The sequence below is a fragment of the Lipophrys pholis genome (genome assembly GCF_963383615.2).
Source record: "Lipophrys pholis genome assembly, chromosome: 9".
NCBI classification, from domain to species: domain Eukaryota; kingdom Metazoa; phylum Chordata; class Actinopteri; order Blenniiformes; family Blenniidae; genus Lipophrys; species Lipophrys pholis.
The window spans coordinates 3,507,887-3,528,633 of record NC_137639.1 but is presented as its reverse complement, the minus strand read 5'-3'; the positions used below and the strand labels follow the sequence as shown (position 1 = coordinate 3,528,633).

Sequence of the window (20,747 nt, the reverse complement as noted above, 5' to 3'; positions counted from 1 at the left end):
TACTTATTCAGCAATTAGACTGATTGATTATAAATTGTGACAAGGTTTGTAACAATCAATGCTATCCACCGCTCTGTATCATTAATAATCAATCAGTTCTATCCACCTAGAGGCCCCTGAGCATGACCCAAGGGTCATGCTCATCTCCCCAGACCACAGCACACTGCTCCTACCATGTTTCATTAAGGTCAACAATGAACATGACTGTTATCAATGAAGTTTACTTGAAAAGAAATTTACTTTCAAAATAACAAAATGGCGTTAAAGGTAGAATTGAAAAGTGTATTTCAAGTCCGTTTGGTTGGCTGATTGTTTTCTGGGACGTGCCGTAAAAAGATGTAGAAAATGCAGTCCTAGTTCTTCTCCTATTTTAAGTTTGTGAGAAGTTGTGACGCCATGCAGGCAGAAAACACGAGGAGACAGACCAAGGCATTAAAAGAGCACAGATTTATTTTTATGTGAAGGTTTCTTTTCATTACAATCATCACTTTGCAATCCAAAATCAACACATTATGTACAAGTGCAAAGATATATATTATCAATATGAAAGTACAAGAGGAGATCATTTCAGAAACAGGAAGCTGATGAAGATTTAAAAAGAGGGTTCATCCTCCTAACTAAGAGCACAGCGATACAGGACATCCTGGAGAGATTTGATGGACGTAAATGACATCAGTGGCTCTAAGCATTGCTCGTAGTTTGAGTGAGGAAAACAATCGCTGCAAGCTGGAAGAGAACATATGACAGAAGATTTGACCCTGTGGATGTCCTCCAGCAAAAGCTTCACTCGTTTTCAAACTTGCTGTATGGGTGGTCAGTGTCTCCAACCAGACCTGCAGAGAGAGAGAGAACAAATAGGACTGAAAAAAAAACACAAAACCGGAAAAACAGAGGGCCGAGTCAGGGCCGAAAGAGGACAGAAAGAGCTGAGACAGGACAGACTCGAGGCTGACACAAGATAGAAATGGGACCGGAAGAGGACAGGACAGAAATAGGACCAAAACAGGTCAAGTCAAATCAACTTTGTTTATAGGACACTTAAGAACAACTGCAGCTGAAGCCAAAGTGCTTTACATAATAAATAGACTAACAATAATATTAAAAAAGAGAGTAATGGGCAGTGGTATCTCATTCCACAACAGAGGGGCTGCAACAGAAAAAGCTCAGTCCCCTCAGAGCTTTTGTTTGGACCTCGGTTCCTCTAGAAGCAGCCGATCAGCTGACCAGAGGCGTCAGTAGTGTAGGGGTAGAGCAGCTCAGGGACATAAGCTGGCACAAGACCATTCAGGAATTTAAACAAATAAAAGAATGTTAAAAGGAATTCTAAAAGTGGAGAGAAGCCAGAATGGGAGCGAGCTGTTCCCTCTTATGTGCTCCAATCAGAAGAGGTGCTGCAGCGTTCTGGACCAGCTGGAGGGAGGACTGGCTGACTCCAACATAAAGTGTGTTTTAGTAATCCACCTGAGATGTAATGAAGGCATGGATTACTGTCTCAAAGTGTTGATGTGCGAGAATGGTCTTTACCGTCACAAGTCTTCTGAGGTAGAAGAAGCTGGAGTTCACCACTGCCCTTGGTCTTTCTATGACAAAATGGCGGCGTGCATCGACGCTGCGGCTCACAGCTCCTCACACTTTGGGAGCTTTTTCATTGTTTTCATTGTGTTTATTCTGCTTTGCCCGACTGCCAGCCTACAGTACAGCAGAGCTGAGCTAATGGCACACCACGGCAAAATTGGCTTTCTTGATTTAGGTTAGCTAGGGAGACGCTACACTTCGCCATCAACCAGCAAACTGGGGCACCACCAGACGGCATCGTCATAGCGCTGGGGACTTCTATCACGCCAACCTAAAGTCTGGCGTACCCAAGTTCCACAAAGATGTAAACTTCTCCACAAGAGAGAAAAACACATTAGATCTACTGCAACATCAGAGATGCCTGCCAAGCCATCCCCTGGGTCTCTCCGACCATCTGTCCCTGTGTCTCACACCAGCATATCAACCACAAAGACAGACAGAGTCTGGACTGAGGAAGCAATTTGGCTCTGCAGGACTGCTTTGACATCACAGACTGGAGTTTTCCTGCTGAGGGGACGGACCTGGATGGACCTACGTCACCTTCTGTGACTGTTAAAGTGCTGCCCAACCAGAAGCCTCGGTTCACCGGTGAACTGAGGGTCCTCCTCAGGGCACGTGACTCCGCTTTCAGATCAGGGGACCAGCAGGCCTACAGGAGCGCAAGGAGCAACCTGAGGAGGGGCATCAACCAGGCCAAGCGCAAAAACCACCAGCGCATCCAGGAACACTTTGACAGCAACAACTCTAGAGCAATGTGGCAGCGGCTCAAGACTCTTATGGGCAACAAAAACAACATCACATCAACACCCTCCCCCAACAACATTCATCCAGACACACTGAACTGGTTCTTCTCTAGCTTTGACCAGCGGAGTAGCAACCTGGGAGCCGCCCCTCAGTCTACTCCACCAGAGGCCGACGCCCCCATCCAGCTGCACCAGCACCAGGTGAGGGTGAGGACCCTGCATAGGGTCAATGTGAGAATAGCCACCCTTAAGACCTCTACCATCATTTCAATCCCCAAGAAGAACACAGTGAGCTACCTGAACGACTTCCGCCCGGTCGCTCTGACCCCCATCATAGCAAAATGCTTTGAGAGACTTATCCCTCACATCAGTTCTGCTGTCCCTGCTGACCTGGACCAACACCAGCTTGCTTATCAAGCAAACAGGTCAACAGAGGACGTTGTGATCAAGGCCCTACATACAGCCCTTACTCACCTAGACCAGCGAAACACGAATGTAAGGATGCTATTTGTATACTTCAGCTCAGCCTTCAATATGGTCATTCCCCAGAAACTGACAGTGAAACTGACTTCCTGAGCAATAGACCCCAGTACGTCAGGATGGGAGACCGCACATCTTCCACTCTCATCCTGAACACAGGAACACCCCAGGAGTGTGTCTTCAGCCCCCTCCGCTACTCCCTCTTCACCCATGACTGCACCCCCATCCAGACCACCAACACCATCGTTTGCTGACGACACCACCATTGTAAGAATGATAACGGACAACAACGATTCAGCCTACAGGGAGGAGGTCCAGCACTTGACAAGATGGTGTCTCAACAACAACCTGGACCTGAACACGAGCAAAACCAAGGAACTAGTTATGGATTTCAGAAGATCCACACGCATGGTGCACTCTGCCCTCTGCATAAAGAGCAGGAGGTGGAGAGGGTGGAGAGCTTCAAGTTCCTTGGTGTGCACATCTCTGCTGACCTCACCTGGACCAACAACATCTCCTATTGCGAGTCTGGAGGACTTAAGGATAAACTTGCTCCTTTGTTGTTGGACATGTACAGCGAATCGTTTACTTCTGGTGTGTAGCCTCAAACACTCATTCAAGCCACAATTTCACTTCTTCTTAAGAAAGGAAAAGATCCCCTTTGCTGCTCTTCCTACCGCTTTTGAATGTGGATTTTAAATTGCTGTCTAAAATTTGGGTTTGTGTCTCGAGACTCATCTACCAAATATCATTAACCCAGACCAAACTGGCTTTTTTCAAAATAGACATTCTTTCTCTAATTTGCGTAGTCTGTTCAATATAATATATAATGCGTCACCGAGCAGCTCACAGGAGGCATTAATATCCTTAGATGCCGAAAAGTGTGGAGTGGCCCTACCTGTTGTACACGGTCAAAGAATTTGGCCTGGGGGATGTTTTTTTTATATCTTGGATCAAACTTCTTTATTCAAATCCACTAGCTTCAGTTCAAACAAATACCACTCACTGATTATTTCCTTCTTTATCGCTCAACTAAGCAAGGGTGCACCAATTCGAATATTACTGGCATATATAGGCATGGTCTAGAAGCCAAAGTATCTTCATACGCTGATGATTTACTACTATATGTCTCAGATATCACCAAATCAATCCCGGCTGCTCTACATCTACTTTCAGACTTTGGACCACTTTCAGGCTACAAGCTTAATCTGAGCAAAAGTGAGCTCTTTCCTCTTAGTATATCTACTAATGCTCCTTCCCTGCGTGGTTTTCCTTTTAAAATCGCACATGATAGCTTCACACACCTTGGAATCCAAATTTCACCCAAAATGGAAGACCTGTTCAAGATGAATTTTTCTCCTCTTTTACTGAGGGTTCAGGAGGATCTTGAACGCTCTTCTCTACTTAAATGATCCTTGGTGGCACGTATTAACTGTGTAAAGATGAACGTTTTGCCCCGCTTCCTGTACATTCCTGTACAATGTATTCCCCTTTTGTTGCCTAGTTCTTTCTTCAATCAGGTAGACACGATCGTTGCAGAATTCCTCTGGGATAAAAAGACTTCCAGACTGTCCAAAATGTATTTACAATGACCTAAATTGTGCTGAGGTATGGCTTTACCTAACTTTAGATATTATTATTGGCCTTCTAATATGAAAACTTTTAAATATTGGCTTCAATCTGAAACTGTTCTGTCTCCAGACTGGTTAGTCATGGAGAGGAATTCAGTTAATCCTGTTTCTCTTGCAGCCTTCACCTATTCAATCTCCAACAAAAAAACACTCTAAAAATAGTATTGTCAAAGTATCTCTCAAGATTTGGACTTAATTGAAAGGTTTTTTCGGTGTACAAATGGATTCACATAATGCCCCGCGAGCAGCAAACCATGTTTTTCTTCCCTCTCTCACTGATAAAGCCTTTTTGGTTTGGTCCACCCATGGTGTAAGGACATTGAAAGATCTTTATGTTGTTAATGTTTTTGCCTCATTTCAACAACTCTGCTTGAAATACTCTTCCAAAGCAACATTTTTTCAGATACTTGCAAGTTTGCAGTTTTGTTCATAGCCACTTTCCTACTTTACCTGAGGAATTTATTTTGGAGTCCTTGCTTTTATCCTTTACAAGTTTAAAAGGTTCTATATCTTTTATTTACAACCAGATATCGGCTATACGTTCAGACTCTCTTAAGTCAGTTAAAGTGCTTTGGGAGGGGGATCTGGGAGAAACTATATCTGATGAGCTATGGTCCCGGATTCTAAAACGGGTTGACAGGTCTTCTATTTGTGCGAGACATTGTCTTATACAGTGTAAGGTTCTCCATCGTTTTTATTAAACAAAATCTGGCTTATCGAAAATATATCCCAACGTCTCACCCACATGTGACAGATGCCGACACTCTCCGGGAAATCTCATTCAAACGTTTTGTCCACAACTATTGGACAATTGGACTGAAATTTTCAGTTTTATCTCAAAAGTCATTGGGAGGAAAATAGACCCAAACCATTTTGGTTCACTGTTTGGGGTGTTTGTAGGACCCCCCCCCTGTCCTCTTCACAAGCAGACTCTTCTGCTTTTAAGACACTTCTGGCAAGACGGGTGATTTTGCTGAAGTGGACGTCTCCTGATCCCGTTCCTTTACGCATTGGCTGAGGGACCTTTTATATTTTCTTAAACTTGAGAAGATAAGGATGACACTTCATGGCTCTTCTGGAAAACGTATGCAGACTTGGCATCCATTGCTTCAACTTGTTAAACAAATTAACTTGACCTCTGTCCCAGATTAGTAGCAGTGTTTTTCTTTAATCTGTCTCTGGAGGTTCTCCTGTTGTATGTATTCCTTCTTCATTCCGGACATGTGGTTATTGCATTGTAACACTTTTTTAATTTGTTCATGATTGATTGGTGTGTTTTGTTTTTGTTTTGTTTGATTTTTTATTTCTATCTTGTTAGTTTTTTCTTAAAGGAATTGTACAGGTACTCAGTGTGACCTTGTTTTGGACGATTGTGTTAAAATGTACATTTTGTACAATTCCTGTAAAACACAAACAAAGTTTAACAAAAATAAATAAATCACGGACAGAAACATTACAGAAAAAGGACGGAAACACGGCCAAAACAGGATGGAAATAGGACAGAGACAGGGCTGAAACAGGACACAAAAGGCATGAGACAGGACAGAAATGGGGCAGAAGCAGGACAGAAACAGGGCAGAGACAGGACTGAGAACCTGGGCAGGGACGGACTGAAACGGGATAGAAACAGGACAGAGACAAGACGGCATTTTTGTGTGGTTCCACGTCCTACATATGTCTACCAACTTTCTGTGATGTAGGTGAAATGTGTTAAATGTGTTGCTCGTAGTCGATGGTATAAATGTGGAAACATTGTCGGGAGCGCTATGGAGACACAGACGCATGCGCAACGACCATAACATTAAAAATGGTTTGCGACTTCTGGCGTGTAAATTTTCACGAAGGTTTGAACACATTGAGGCTGTCAATGCAGCAGTTACTGTAGATAAAAGTAGAACAACAACAATAATAACAATAATAATAATAATAATAATAATTCCTTGCATTCCAATAGGGTCTTGCCCAGCTCTGCTCGGGCTTCAACATGGTTCAACTTGTACTGCACTCATTCTCAAACTTAAACTACTTCAGTCTAAAACCCAAATCTGTACCCTTTATGAATAAAACAAACCTTTTTACCCACTTCATACATGGAGCAGGTGACATGGAGTCCCTTGCGAACACATACGTACCGTACTTCTTGCGGATCTCATCATGTCGAGCTTTTTGTTCCACTTTCCTGAAAGACAAGAGGAGATACTGAGTATTCTTCTGTGTGGAGTATAGTTCTAGTTCAGCATCACACTCGGTGACCTCTACTTTTATTTCACTCTCACAACACACAAAAACAGTCTGATGTCTTTTTTACTTGTTTCATTTTGAAAGTAACTTCCTGTCTGTCTGGATCTTGTCTGTGTGAATAATGAAGTAAAGCTTACAGAGGCTTTTACATTCAATACTTCATTACTGTAGTTTTTTATCTGCACACGCGCAGAAAACTGGAGCACTTGTCTCAGAAAAAATTTCTTTTCTGATCACAGTTTTTAAAAAACAGAAGAAAACATGACGTAAACAAAACAAAGGAGAGGAAAATGTGGACGTTCATCAGGACATAGTAAAGTCAAAAGGTCACAGTAACATTTAACTGGTGGACGGGACTGGACTTCAGCAGGAGTCTTCCATTGGACAGACATGTGGACATGCAGAGCACCAACACACAGTGAATGGAAACGTCTCAGAATCCACTTTGTGGAATGAACATGTTGACATGACCATGACCAGTGACGTCCTTGTTGATAGAACACTTTTTTCAGTAACGAGTAATCTAACGTGTTACTATGTCCAAACCAGTAATCACATTACCAGTAAGTCTCACACACACACACACACACACACACACACACACACACACACACACACACACACACACACACACACACACACACACACACACACACACACACACACACACACACACACTTTAATTCTAACATTTCAACAATAACACCACTGCAGACCCCCCCACCCCCCCGGAAATAAAACGGTTGTCATTTCATGTCGAGGCGGTGGGAGGTGTTGTCAGCAGCTGCTGAAAGTAACTAAAAAGCAACTTGTAATGTAACTTAGTTACTTTTAAAAGCAACTTTTGAAAGCTATTGGGAACCGTGAAGCTGTGAGACTCTCAGCTCAGCTTTAAGACGGAGCATCTCCTCATGTCTACAACGAACCTTGATGACGGACTGATGGAGTGTCTGTGCTCCCCCCCCCCCCCCCACCCACCCACCCCCACACACACACACACTTTATTTATGGCCACATTCGAGAGCAGCTGCTCAGCTTCACAATCCACCGGGTGTCTGGGGATGTGAGCGGAGGAACTGCAGGGAATATACAAGAGGCCTTTTGTTGAGGACGATGAAGGACGACATGACAGGAAGTGGCAAGTGTTGTACTGAGAGGCAGAAACACCCAGTATGCTGACAGAGGAGGAGTATCCCTACAAAACACAGGAACAGCTTTACTTCCAAGTCCGCTGAGGTTCTGCAAACCTTTCTGAACTCAAAGTAATCTGCTCGGTATCTTATATATACACATCATCAAATCTCAGGACAGTTTCTCCCAAAAGTGAGTCAAGTCGAGTCAGTTTTATTTCTATAGCACTTCACATAGAGCTGTGGCTGAAGCCAAAGTGCTTCACATAAGAGACCAATAATAAGTGAGTGTGAATAAAGTCAAGAAAACAGTAACTGAGTTCATGGATCCGGAGCTCCGAACAGAGGAAATCTGAATCTCATGAAGACGTCCTGAAGATCACTGGGAAGGTGTTTAGACCAGCTGAATAATCCTCCAACAGTTTAACGGCAGAATGTGGACTTTCATTGTGGCTTGAATGTTGGAATTTGTGATTTCATCAAAAGGAAATAGATTTTTCTGATTGCTTTTATGGGAGACTAACGTTTTTGAACTGGTTGACCTCTGACACACGCAGGACAGTGAGGTCGACAGCCAGTGTTTGGCTCCATCCAACACGATATAAAAAAGTTAAAAATCACTGATGATAATATTGTGTGAAGGATTCAGAACCACTTGTGAATAGTAACTGGACTTCACTTGTCTCACGCTTTTCAACTGCTTGAGTAGCTCCTTTGTTAATCACATTCACTCATTCACACGCCAAAGGAGGTGGCTGCCACGCAAGCTGCGGTGCCTCGTCCATCCATTGGGATCAGTGTCTTGCTCAAGGACACTTCCACACGTTGGACAAGCTGAGACGTGAAATCGAACCCGAAGACAGACCTTCCAGGTCTGTAACATGTAATGAGACACATACACACACCTCCAAACAGACACATCTCTCACCATACACTCATCTCTAGGCACACACACACACACACACACCCCTCTAATAACACACTCCTCTCTAAACACATTTCTAACTACGAACCCATCTGGAGCCATTTCATGTTTTATATGTTTGTTGTTTGCTTATTCATGTTGCCCGTGTGTGCCCCCCTGTTGACTGACCATGTGTTCAGGGTTTATGTTCCCCCACTAGGGGGAGCTTTGGTAAGGCGAGGAGCAAACAAGTCCTTTAGGTGTGCAGGACAGGTGGAGCAGACCGTTTGAACCGTGTGGAGGACACGTGTCAGGTCGGCTGATATGCAACACTTTAAACTGGTTACAGTGCTGCTACACTAATCTCTAAACACATCTCCAACCAAACATACATCTCTGATAAAACACACACACACACACACACACACACACACACACACACACACACACACACACACACACACACACACACACACACACACACACACACACACACACACACACACACACACACACACACACACACACACACACACACACACACACACACACACACACACACACACACACACACACACACACACACAGTGTGTTCAGTCTGCAGTAGGAAATATATAATGCGTTAATGTGAGAACAATCAGAGTTGCAGCTCATCCAATACATTATTTCTGTGTACTGAGCCCAAGCTGAACTCTTCACCTTTCTTCAGAGCGCTGTCTGATCTCGTCCCTCCTCCTGGTAAAGCTTTCGTCGTCTCTATGAGGACTGCAGAGCACAAACACAAGCACAGTCACAACAAAGTCAGTTTGGAGGACAAACAATAGGTGAGAAAATAAGATTTATTTTCTGAGGATGTAAAGAGCTCACAGATAAATACAGTATATAAACACTGTCCACAAGCAGGACAGGACCCCTCCACACACAGAACTCCTTCTGCAGCTTCACAAGACTTCGTCTTCTGCTGGGACCTCACAGCTCAGAGGACAAATGAGAGGACACAATGAAAAGCTGGACAGTTTGACTCACCGGGATGAACGCTTCTTGCAGCAGCAGCAGCAGCAGCAGCAGCAGCAGATGATGATGCCGATGACGATGGTCCCACAAAGCACAGCCAGGACAATGATCAGGGCCTCAAAGTTCACTGAGACACACAGAGACACACAGAGACACACAGAGACACACAGAGACACACAAAACATTTTGAGAAAATTTCGTGGAAGATTGTGTTTTACTTTGAAAAGAAGTAGATTTGTTTGAAGAGTGTCGGGTCCTTAATGTTTTTCATTGGAGAAACAGGGCGTGTGTGTGTTCCCCTCCCCACACCCAAGTCTTATGGTTTGTTTCTGTATTTAACTTTCTTCAGAGTTACATTTATCTTAAATTCCCCAGACCTCTACACAATATGTTAAGTGGGTACAGTAGATGGTATAAAAAGATTTCTTATCAAGGAGATATTTACATTTATGCATCAGAGCCACAATTTCTGTTGTTTTCATTTTTATTTATGTAATCTGTAGTTTACAACTAATTTTATGATCGAGTTACAACAAGAAATGTGTTCTCATTGGGGGGCTTTTCCACCAGAAAGAACCAGGTACTGGTCCAGGGCCAGACTGAGCACCAGTTCTTAGTCTTTCCACCGCCAAAGCCCCGACCTATCAGGGGCTAAACTGCTGCTACGCTGGTCCCACTTTGGTGCAGAGCCAGACTGGGGTCAGACATGTGATCAGCTGGGGGCGGAGTTATCGCTGGAGGTATCGCCACCGACAAGGCGGAAGCTACGCTGAACCAGCGTTCTGAAAACTCCAGCGAACACGGAGCCCCAGAGTGGTTATAGAGAAACACTAATTTAAAAATGTGCAGGAACAAGATAATAAGTAGTTCCCTGAAGTAAATAATACGAGGAAACGAGATAATTTAATCCGCGATGGCGGAGCCGCGGCTCTCGAGATGCTGCAGAGCTCCTCCTGTCAGTCAGCTACGTCAGATATATAATTTAGACGCAGTTTTCCATTGTTGTTTTTTTCACTCTTTTCATCATAACATCATTGTAACTAACTTCACTTCCAGGTCTGGTATCACGTTCTGACCGCAGGCTGAGGTCTGCATGAGGCTGCATTGCTCTTCACTATGAGACACTCATTTATTATTTTCTACCCAGAGAACTTCTTTATAATTAATACTTTTGGTTCATCAGCAACTTAAAAACAAACTACATACTACTGTAAATGAAAACTTGGGAGTTTTTAGCCATAAAATGAGCTTTTTAACGGCTTCATGTGAAAGAGAACTTTAATCAGACTGTTTACGTAGGTTGCCATGGAAACGGCTGTAGAGCAGCGTTCTATCATTCTACACCTCCATTCCTCCATGTTGAAGCTTTTGATTCAGACGCTTCCAGAAATAAAGTGAAAGGAGCAGAAATTCACTATGGACTTCTGAAATGTTGAAAAATAAGCCCCAAGCTCATTCACGTGTTATTTTTTTTTTCTTTCTCTCCACTCAGGGGCTCCGGACTAAAACAAGACGGACGTGTAAAAACACCAATAGAGATACGAAGAGACTCAATGTTTTCTGGTTCTTTGGTGCATCAGAGGTTCAGTCCAGACTAGATGGAGCGACCCGGATGAAACCGATGAATATAGTCCGTCCCCTGGTTCCTGTCTGAGGCTGTCAGCGTGAAATTGGTGAGATCAGTGACGTATCACGTTTTGGAGTGACACAATAACGTGGCTCCCACTTGGCTCCGTTAACGGTGGAAAAAGAACCGGTTCTTTGGCGGTGCTCATTTAAGAACTGGACCTGGCACCGGCCCTGAACTGGATCCTGGTTCTTTCTGGTGGAAAAGCCCTAATAGACTCCTTCAGTGACTATGTTGTCAATTTTAATTTTAATTTGCGGACTGATGTCACCTTTCCCAAAGAACATCATTTTAGTTTATAATATATTTAGAGATTGTCTATTTTGGGCAAACACATTTAATTTCTAATCTCACTGATGATTGAGATCCTTAACTTGTCTTATTGTCTGCAAATTGGACAAACTGAAGTTTTTCAGAAGCTAAATATAAGTCATGGATGTGCAGCAGAAACTACTCTGGTCCCAGCACATATACCTGTGGAACTCCGAACACGTGGACCCGTTATCCAACTGAACATACTGTTTTCTATTTGATAGATAAGACTATCCCGTTGAAAGCAGAACCTCTGATCCCATATCTTTGTATTTTTTTTAAGAGTATGTTATGATCTATCAGGTCAAAAGCTTTCTTTAGGGCTATAAAAATACCAACTGAGTACTTTTATCTATTAATATTGTTTGGAATTTCCTCTGTAAGTTCTGATAGTGCTCGCTCATTCTCTTGAGGCACTCCACATGTGTTTGCACGGAAACGAAGGAAAGTTTTAAGTGAGACTAAAACTGTGGTTGGTGTCGTCCATGACTGTAGACAAATACAAGAAGACATGAGGAGTACTCGGTGGTTTTAACTCCTGAGAGAAGAACTGGGCTCCGTTTAAACATCTCCCACTGGTTTGAGTTTTATCTGTATCTGGGGTGTGTAAAGTGCCGTGTTGGTCAGTGTGTGAGTAAGAACCGTGTGAAGAGACGTCACAGTGGTGGTCATGACGGGGTCACTCACTCCAGCAGACCCCCCAGCGGGCCTGAGACAGGGGGCACAGTGAGGCAGGGGGCATCAGCCAGCGCACTGGGTACTCTGTGCAGTTACTGGAGGTAAAACACCACAGACACTGGAGGGAGAGGGAGAACACACACACACACACACACACACACACACACACACACACACACACACACACACACACACACACACACACACACACACACACACACACACACACACACACACACACACACACACACACACACACACACACACACACACACACACACACACACACACACAGAGAGAGAGATAAAGTCAGGTTGAACTTTTCCCTTCACTGCAATAAACTGGTTACTGGTTCACCAAACACTTCCTGTTTGTTCATGTATTTTTTTACAGTTCTTCCTCCTCATTTTAAAAAGGTACTCCTCCCACGCGTCCCTGTTCAAGGTGAGGAAGGCTTTAGTGGATTGTCAGGGTCACATCTCTCTGCGTTACTTTCACTTCAGGGAACAAATTTTAAGTTTCAAACCTCCCCTGGATTAAACTGAGTTTAATCCAACATGGACAGACTTTTATTCTGCCGAGCACGAGGACAACCTGGAGGGTCCACGTGTAGAGAAACTAACAAACAACCGAGAAGGTATAATAGAAGTGAAAAAACTGCAAGTATTACTGAGCCAGTCAAAGCAGCTCATTAAAAAACAATCTGCATCGAGCTTCTGGACTTTAATCAATACAAAGAACTACTCAAACCAGCAGAGTAATCAGGGATGACAGGCAGCAGATGGTGAACCTGGTTTTGAATATGAGAGTCTTGGTCTGGAGGTTTGAATCGGGCCTGCAGGATGGAATGATGAGATGAGAGGTCTGAGGACATCAGAGAAGGACAGCGTCTTCACTCAGAGGGACATGGTTCACCTCCAAACACCTCAGAGTAAAGCAGGGTACTGGGAGACCATCCCTCTCCAACCTGACCCCCGTCACCCCCCCCCCCGAGGGTTGATGGAAACACCGAGGAGGATCAGCAGCTTCAGTGAACCAGTGAAGCTCCTTCACTGAGAATACGACAGGAACATTTATATTGTGACGCGGAGCAGACTTCTGACCGTGTCGATGACGATGTGGTGGAGTTATTGCTGGTGGAGGAACGAATGTTTGCAGCAGCAGGTGGGGGCGGATGGGAAGAGCAGCGAGGCTGTTCCTCTTCCTGCTGGAGGAGCAGGAGGAGGAACAGGAGGAGGAACAGCCTCACTGCTGCAGGAAAACTGGAACTTCCAGTGAAGGACGCCATTAAAACTCAGACACACTTCCTGTCCTGGAGCGATGGAGCTCACCTGAGCGTGGGGCACACAGGTGTCACAGGTCCTGTAAGCAGAGCAGGCTGACACACACACACACACACACACACACACACACACACACACACACACACACACACACACACACACACACACACACACACACACACACACACACACACACACACACACACACACACACACACACACACACACACACACACACACACACACACACACACACACACACAGGTGTTAGTCCTTGTCCGTACCGACACACCGGGAGAAGCTCACATTAGCGTGTTTTTACCGCGGAGCTCCAACTTACGGGTGGGAGGTGTAGCGGTGGTCTGACCGAGCCCCAGGCCGAGGAGGCTGGCCCAGAGCAGCCCGGTGTAGAGGCAGCTCGCCGCCATCCTGCCACTGCAAAACATCTTCAACTGAAACTGCAGGGAAAAAGCGTCAAAGTGTCCAAAACTCTGCTGATCGTCCCGTAAAAACACCACGGCTTCACTCCGACACCATCCTGATGTTTACGTCCGGGTTTCACACATCACCAGGTGAGGGCGCTGTGACGAGAAGGGCCAGTGTAGACATAGAGGACGTAGAATCTCAGCATAGAGATTCAGCACATAGACACACCAGGGGTACAAACACAAACACATCGAGAGAGAGAGAGAGAGAGAGAGAGAGAGAGAGAGAGAGAGAGAGAGAGAGATACACGTGTAGACATACAGCATTAGACGCTGTGATGCACATAGAGCACTGACAGGTCTGAAATCATGTTCATGCTATGAAATACAGACCAACAGAGACACCTGCTGGATGGTTCTATGTACTGCACATGAGAGGAAGACCACAGTCTTCATCCTGCACGTCTGTAAGGTTGAATTAAAATCATTGAATGTAAAGTATGACTGCGAATTCCTCTTTATGTGGAGTAGAATGAAGGAAATGCACATACAACCAGGTCTTTGTATGATGGGAGTAACGGTTTGTGTAACTTTCAAAGTATAATTCCTACCATCTGTCCTGGTCTGTAACCTGCTACTCTGTAGCCACATGAAGCTCTACAGCCCCTCTGTAGTGACTCTACAGCTCCTCTGTAGTGAATGTACAGCTCCTCTGTAGTGACTCTACAGCTCCTCTGTAGTGACTGTACAGCCCCTCTGTAGTGACTCTACAGCTCCACTGTTGTGACTCTACAGCCCCTCTGTAGTGACTACAGCTCCACTGTAGTGACTCTACAGCCCCTCTATAGTGATTGTACAGCTCCTCTGTAGTGACTCTACAGCCCCTCTGTAGTGACTGTACAGCACCTCCTCTGCAGTGACTCTATAGCCCCTCTATAGTGATTGTACAGCTCCTCTGTAGTGACTCTACAGCTCCTCTGTAGTGACTGTACAGCACCTCCTCTGCAGTGACTCTATAGCCCCTCTGTAGTGACTATACAGCTCCTCTGTAGTGACTGTACAGTACAGTGACCATATTCCTGATGGCCGCTGACAGGCCGAGGAAATTAATAAAATCCGCCCTAACTTCTCTGATATCGGTGACAGAAACATAAGCTTTGGTTGTACACCATTGTTTTTGGGGACACGGGATCCAGTGGTGTAAATAAAAATAAGATCTGAAACCTGAACCTGCAAGGCGATACCTCTCCAAGGCACAGGGGGTCGCTGTGCTGCATGGGGTGGCTTGTCAGGTTGTTCTGGGCCTTCACACTGTTTAACAGGAAGACCTGGCAGATCCCCGTCATACATTTCACCTTTCTGTTAGCCTTTGAGTTTTGCATGAGTCATGGATGGTACTCGATTCCTTGTTTCCTTGACTGAGCATGGAAGCCAACACGTTTTGTCTGAAGACCATTCGGCGACCAGATATCAGAATCAACGTTGTCTGCAACAACTTGTACACGGCCTGGATGAGGAGACAATCCGAGACGAGTCTGATTCTGTGAAGCTGCATATTCAGCAGAATCTCATCATAGGTTATCCCAAATGTGTGGAGCAAATAAAAGTCTGCCTTGTCACGGACAACAACCCAAAGTACAATCTAAAGGGTGTCTGTCACTTTGTTGGTGAGCTTTGCTGAGATCCTTGACAGAAGCTCCAAAAGCGTCGACTTACTGTAACTCAAGGACTCTCACAAGTCAATCCTTGTGTCATACGTTGCAGAATCATGTTTGAATTCTCTCGATTATGCAGTTATTCGTTTTGATTCGTCATCAATGATGTCGTCATACGACAGCTGCTTGATCATCTCCTGGTTGATGCTGACTACTGCAGGACCAGCGAGGCGATCCGGTCCCATGGATGACCGATGACCTGAGGTAGGTCTGGATGAGCTTCAGCTTTGAGACGCTCCTCTCTGCTCCGTCACTGGCAGAGCCGTTCTCAGGACAATCCACAGATTGGGTTACAGTCGCTTCAAATGTTTATTGTGGATGAAAGTTGGAAGCTCTGGAGCAGTCGTGTCATCAGAAGGTCAGGGTGGTAAGGTTTTGTTCTTTTCTTTTTACTGGGTCACCAAAACCAGGCAGCTGACCGTGTAACTATGCAGAGGAAGATGACCCTGCTGCTCCGTGGTCTGTGGAGGATCCTGAGGAATGGGGTGGTGTATGGGGTGGTGTATGAAGTTGGACAAATCCCTTTCGCCCAATGCCTGCAGCTCAGAAGTACATGAAACACATGAAACACATGAAAAGAATGTGATTTTGGAGAAAAAAAATGTATATGTGATGAGAAGCAGGTTATACTTGAACTGTTCAAACTTAATTAAGTTAGATTAAGTCACTTCGATGGTTTCAAACATTTCCCTTGGCTGGAAACACTATTTCTTCACTTTATTACATTTTTGGCCCAAAACACGTATTTACTGCTTTTAAATTTCGCAAAACATTCCATCAGATGCCAGTGGGGAAATCCAAGATGGCGGTTGCCGCCATCTTGAAATACTGCAAGGTGGAAGGCCGTTCTATGGAAATGATGCAAGGCGGAAAGCTGGCGCGCTGGAAGTGACGTACACAGAAACTAACCCACCGAATGCGACGGAGACGGAAGAAAACTTGCAGGAAGTGGCGGAGACGAAGTAACTCGCCGGAAATGACGCAAGGCTGAAGACATTTGCTGGAAACGACGCGAGACGGAACGTTTGTTCCTCGACACAGTTCAATGCACAGTCGATTCCTCAAGACGCAATTAAAGCTATTAATCAAACTAACTCTAACTACATCTGGGAAGGTGAAACACATTATATCACAAAGGGTACTACGATTCAGGAATATGAGGAAGGTCGTGTTAAGGCGATAGACCTTGAATATATTAACAGCACCATCAGTGCAACTATATAAAAAAGCTGTCAAGATACTTGATCGAAAGCCTCAGTCTTCTCATGTACGTGCCTTGATAGAAAAATTCAATCTTTTAAATTTTGAAAATCTAATTTTTTTAAACTAATTGCCTTGTGTACAGAGTGTTGAACGCCCCGGCCCACTACCTCTTAATGAATTCATTAGAAAAGAACAGAGACACTAGTACTCGACCAATCCACAGTGGGGGGGGGTTGAGAGGTCCACATTTGCACAGAATGTTCTTTCCATCCAGGGTTGTTCTCCTTAGAACACTCCACCAGTGACCGTAAGACAAAGCTCCACATATGTCCCATTCAGGAGACAACTTAAAGCATTTCTTCTCAGTCAGCCAGATAAGTGACCACAAGGAGAAGTTTTAGTACACAGGGACAGGTAACTTTTAATTTCCATCTTTTTCATCAGGAGGAGGTGAGTGTGAACGAGTGTGAACCAGTGTGAACGAGTGTGAACGAGTGTGAACGAGTGTGAGGGGGAGGGAGGAGTGTGTGGCTCCTATTGGATTTTGTGATAAGGCCTTTAGCACTTCAGGGATAGTTGTAGTAAAGTTTTTTAAATGCTGCACTGTCTGTTTGGTAATGTGGTATGTTTCCTCGTGCATTGTGTCATATCTTTTAATGTGGTGTATTACGTGTTATAGTAACTATGTATGTTTGTATTTGGTGGTATGTTTCTACCCCATGGGACTGCAGATGGAAGTGAGCTCTGTCTGTTCGTCAGTATGCACTGCCCCGTTCAAATAAACTAATAAATGAAATGAAAATGAAATGAAATGAAAATAAGTTGGTGGAGGGAATTCTTTAAACATCCCGAACGTCTCTCGTTTCATTTCCCAAATGAAATATTCACCAAACTAGGAGGCATTGGATTTCTTCTCAGATGTGACAATGACCTAAAAACCTCTCCTGTAAACAACCGGTTTTATTATATTGGAAACTAATTTACAAATATAATTTCAGTCCCAACTTGACCCCCCTGTGGAACTGTAGATAGGTACTATAAAAACTAAAATCTATATTTCTACAAAACTGGCTTGAGAAGGGAGTTTGGTCTGTGCTACATTTACTGGACTGTACAGGAAATATTTTAACTTTAGAACATTTCAGTGTTAAATTTAACATAACTGATGAACGTGAGTATAACCAGGTTGTTGGTGCAATACCTCAGGCAGTCCTGTTAGTGGACCTCCCAGACCTCCCATCACTCATGGTGAATGGTCACAGCTTAGGTGACTGTAAACTAAGCACTATCGCTATTCGAAATATGTTTATCTTTCCAATGTCATTATCTAAAACTTCTATTCAAAAATATTTCTTAGAAGATTTGAGGATCGAAGCTTTTCAAATTTCCAGATCCACCCAAAGTGAAAGAAAATCATTTTAAGGTTCTTAATGGAATATTTCCCTCTGCTGATTCTTGAGTAAACGTTTTGGATTTGAGATCAATGACTCCTTCTGAAATAGACAAATCTAAACTACAGACCATATATTTTATGAATGTAATGTTGGGATCTCACAAGACCACAGAAGGTTGGTTCATTTCTAGGCCCCGTTTACACGACAACGAATACGAGAGTATCCGCAAAACTTTCTTCACTTTTGGGGGGTCTGTTTACACGGTGCCAGTGTGTGGATGCACTGTATCTGCAAAGTATTTAATCCGGCTCCCGAGGTGGAAAGATTCTTTCACAGCCGCTATTCCCTCCTGCAGAGACTGATGGAGGCGAGGAGCCTGTTACCAGTGTTGTGCCTGAACGAGTTCAGTGAACGAGTTCAGTGAACGCTCCTTCATGAACTCGTTCATATTTAGTGTGAACTGAACTGAACGTTCTGTATTTCTGTCTGATGACCGTCTCTGTGAGCGGCGCTCATTCTGCTGTTAGTGAACGGTGCTCTCACAGTTTAATGTTGTTTTAGAGAGGTCCCGGATTCCTGAGCCTTCCAGTAGAAAACCCGGCTAAAGCTCATCGTGAACGGGCCTTATCATGTAGGAGGAAAACAGCCAATCTGGCCACAGCAGCCGACACAGAGTCACACCGCTGCAAACGTCATCAACATGTGAAGCATCGCGGCAAAAACAAATAGAAGACAGCAGCTCTACCTCAGACTCTGTCTCCACCATTAATACTTCATCTTCGTATGATAACTTAGATTTTATGAAAAGGTCAGTGATGATCCAGGTGGGAAACATCTTACCTTTATGTATAAACTTTGCCCGCTGGGTTTTAAAGAAGCAACTCAACAACGTCAACATCAAACCTGAGAGGCTCATTGAACCCTGCTGGCCTTTCAAGGTATGTGTGAGTAACTAAAACATTCCTTGAGGGTTTTACTATTTTAAGTTGTAATTTGTTTGTAGAACCTGCCTGGTATATCTTCCTTTGCACCTTAAGGACTACTGTCTGATTTTGTTTTTGTTTTAATGATTCCTCATTCATAAAGACCATTCAAGCAGCAAGTTTTCCCTCATGTTTATGAGAATATACTGTCGTGGTGGGGAGCTGCAGCTGCTGCTAGTGAGGACTGAATGGGTGCAACAATGGAGAAATACCAGTATTCTGAGGGGAACAGCTCACAGCAACATATTGGAAAAAAATTAACTATGAACTAGTTCATTTTTGAACTGTCAATTTAGAAAGGTGTTAGGAGGCTTCCTAAAGGAGTTAGTGAAAGGTGTTAGGAGGCTTCCTAAAGGAGTTAGTGAAAGGTGTTAGGAGGCTTCCTAAAGGAGTTAATGAAAGGTGTTAGGAGGCTTCCTAAAGGAGTTAATGAAAGGTGTTAGGAGGCTTCCTAAAGGAGTTAATGAAAGGTGATCACAGTGATGTGGCAGTCGAACAGCACTTTCACTGAGTGACATCATAATAATGTGGTTAATAATGAAGTTAGTGATGTCCAACATGGCGGGGAAAGAACTACAAGTTTCTGTAAATGAACTACAAAAAGAGCATTTGGGTTTTATATGATCTAAAGTTGTTCAAGGCAGATTATTGTTTTGGTAACTTACATGATCTGCTTCTTTGTCCGACATGGAGAGTTTCCCTGAACGCTGGGATGAGCGGGTCCCTTTAAATGTTGTCGCTGCAAGGAATTGTGGAGCAGCATGAGCTGGTCTCCTTTGATAAAGGAAGCATCAGTGGTTCCTAAGCTAAAGGAGGCTCTAAAGGAAACAACGAGCCTCCTTTCCTTTGCTTATTGAGAATTCAGACAGTCCTTATCATGGCCGACACACAAAACACTTCCACGGTGAAGGAGAAGTTGATAGATCAGGAGATAAAAGGGACAAGTGGGACGTACCTTCAGTGAGAAACGGCCTAAGAACTGGATCAGTACTTGGTCTCCCACTGATGACGTTTCACGGGTACATGAGAGCACAAGTATGGACAAGTATGGGTATTGGAAAACGGCCATAGTTTATAGTGTATTGTTCTCTGCACACACGTCTGTGCAGTTTCATTTAAAATCCAGCAACAGCGCCCTCATGCGGCCCTGCATACTAACTACATCATTGTCTCAGTGTCAGAGTCTCTGCTGCAGTGTGAACACACTCCTTTTTTTTAAACGGATTCGGTGTTGTCATGTGAAACGTTGTCGTGTAAATGGAGCCTAAGTTATACTTTTTCTTTTTACAAATCTGTTCTGGACATTGATGGGCAACGTGTCTTGATGAGCAGAGACGTTTAGGAAGCCTCCTCACACCTTTCCTTAACCCTGTGACGTCATCCAAGGGCTTCAGGAAAATTGGATAGGA

The 20,747-nt window shown here is 44.1% G+C and overlaps 1 protein-coding gene across 4 annotated transcripts; it reads right to left on the bottom strand.

Moving 5' to 3' along the window:
* Positions 1-420: 420 nt before the first annotated feature.
* On the bottom strand, positions 421-20,422 carry LOC308115192 (pituitary tumor-transforming gene 1 protein-interacting protein). 4 transcript variants are annotated; one of them, XM_080472587.1, is made up of 10 exons: positions 20,294-20,339; positions 20,004-20,077; positions 15,760-16,294; positions 13,959-14,199; positions 13,667-13,713; positions 12,345-12,453; positions 9,731-9,845; positions 9,404-9,469; positions 6,562-6,608; positions 421-833 (listed from the first exon to the last, which is right to left on the bottom strand). In XM_080472587.1, the coding sequence occupies exons 4-10, from the start codon at positions 14,062-14,064 to the stop codon at positions 784-786; spliced, it is 540 nt and encodes a 179-aa protein (XP_080328713.1). In that variant the 5' UTR covers positions 14,065-14,199; positions 15,760-16,294; positions 20,004-20,077; positions 20,294-20,339; the 3' UTR covers positions 421-783. The 4 variants fall into 4 exon arrangements, with proteins under 4 accessions (XP_080328713.1, XP_080328714.1, XP_080328715.1 ...); XM_080472588.1 differs by lacking the exon at positions 15,760-16,294 and having other exon boundaries at positions 20,294-20,345; XM_080472586.1 differs by lacking the exon at positions 15,760-16,294 and having other exon boundaries at positions 426-833; positions 13,959-14,076; positions 20,294-20,422.
* Positions 20,423-20,747: the final 325 nt, after the last annotated feature.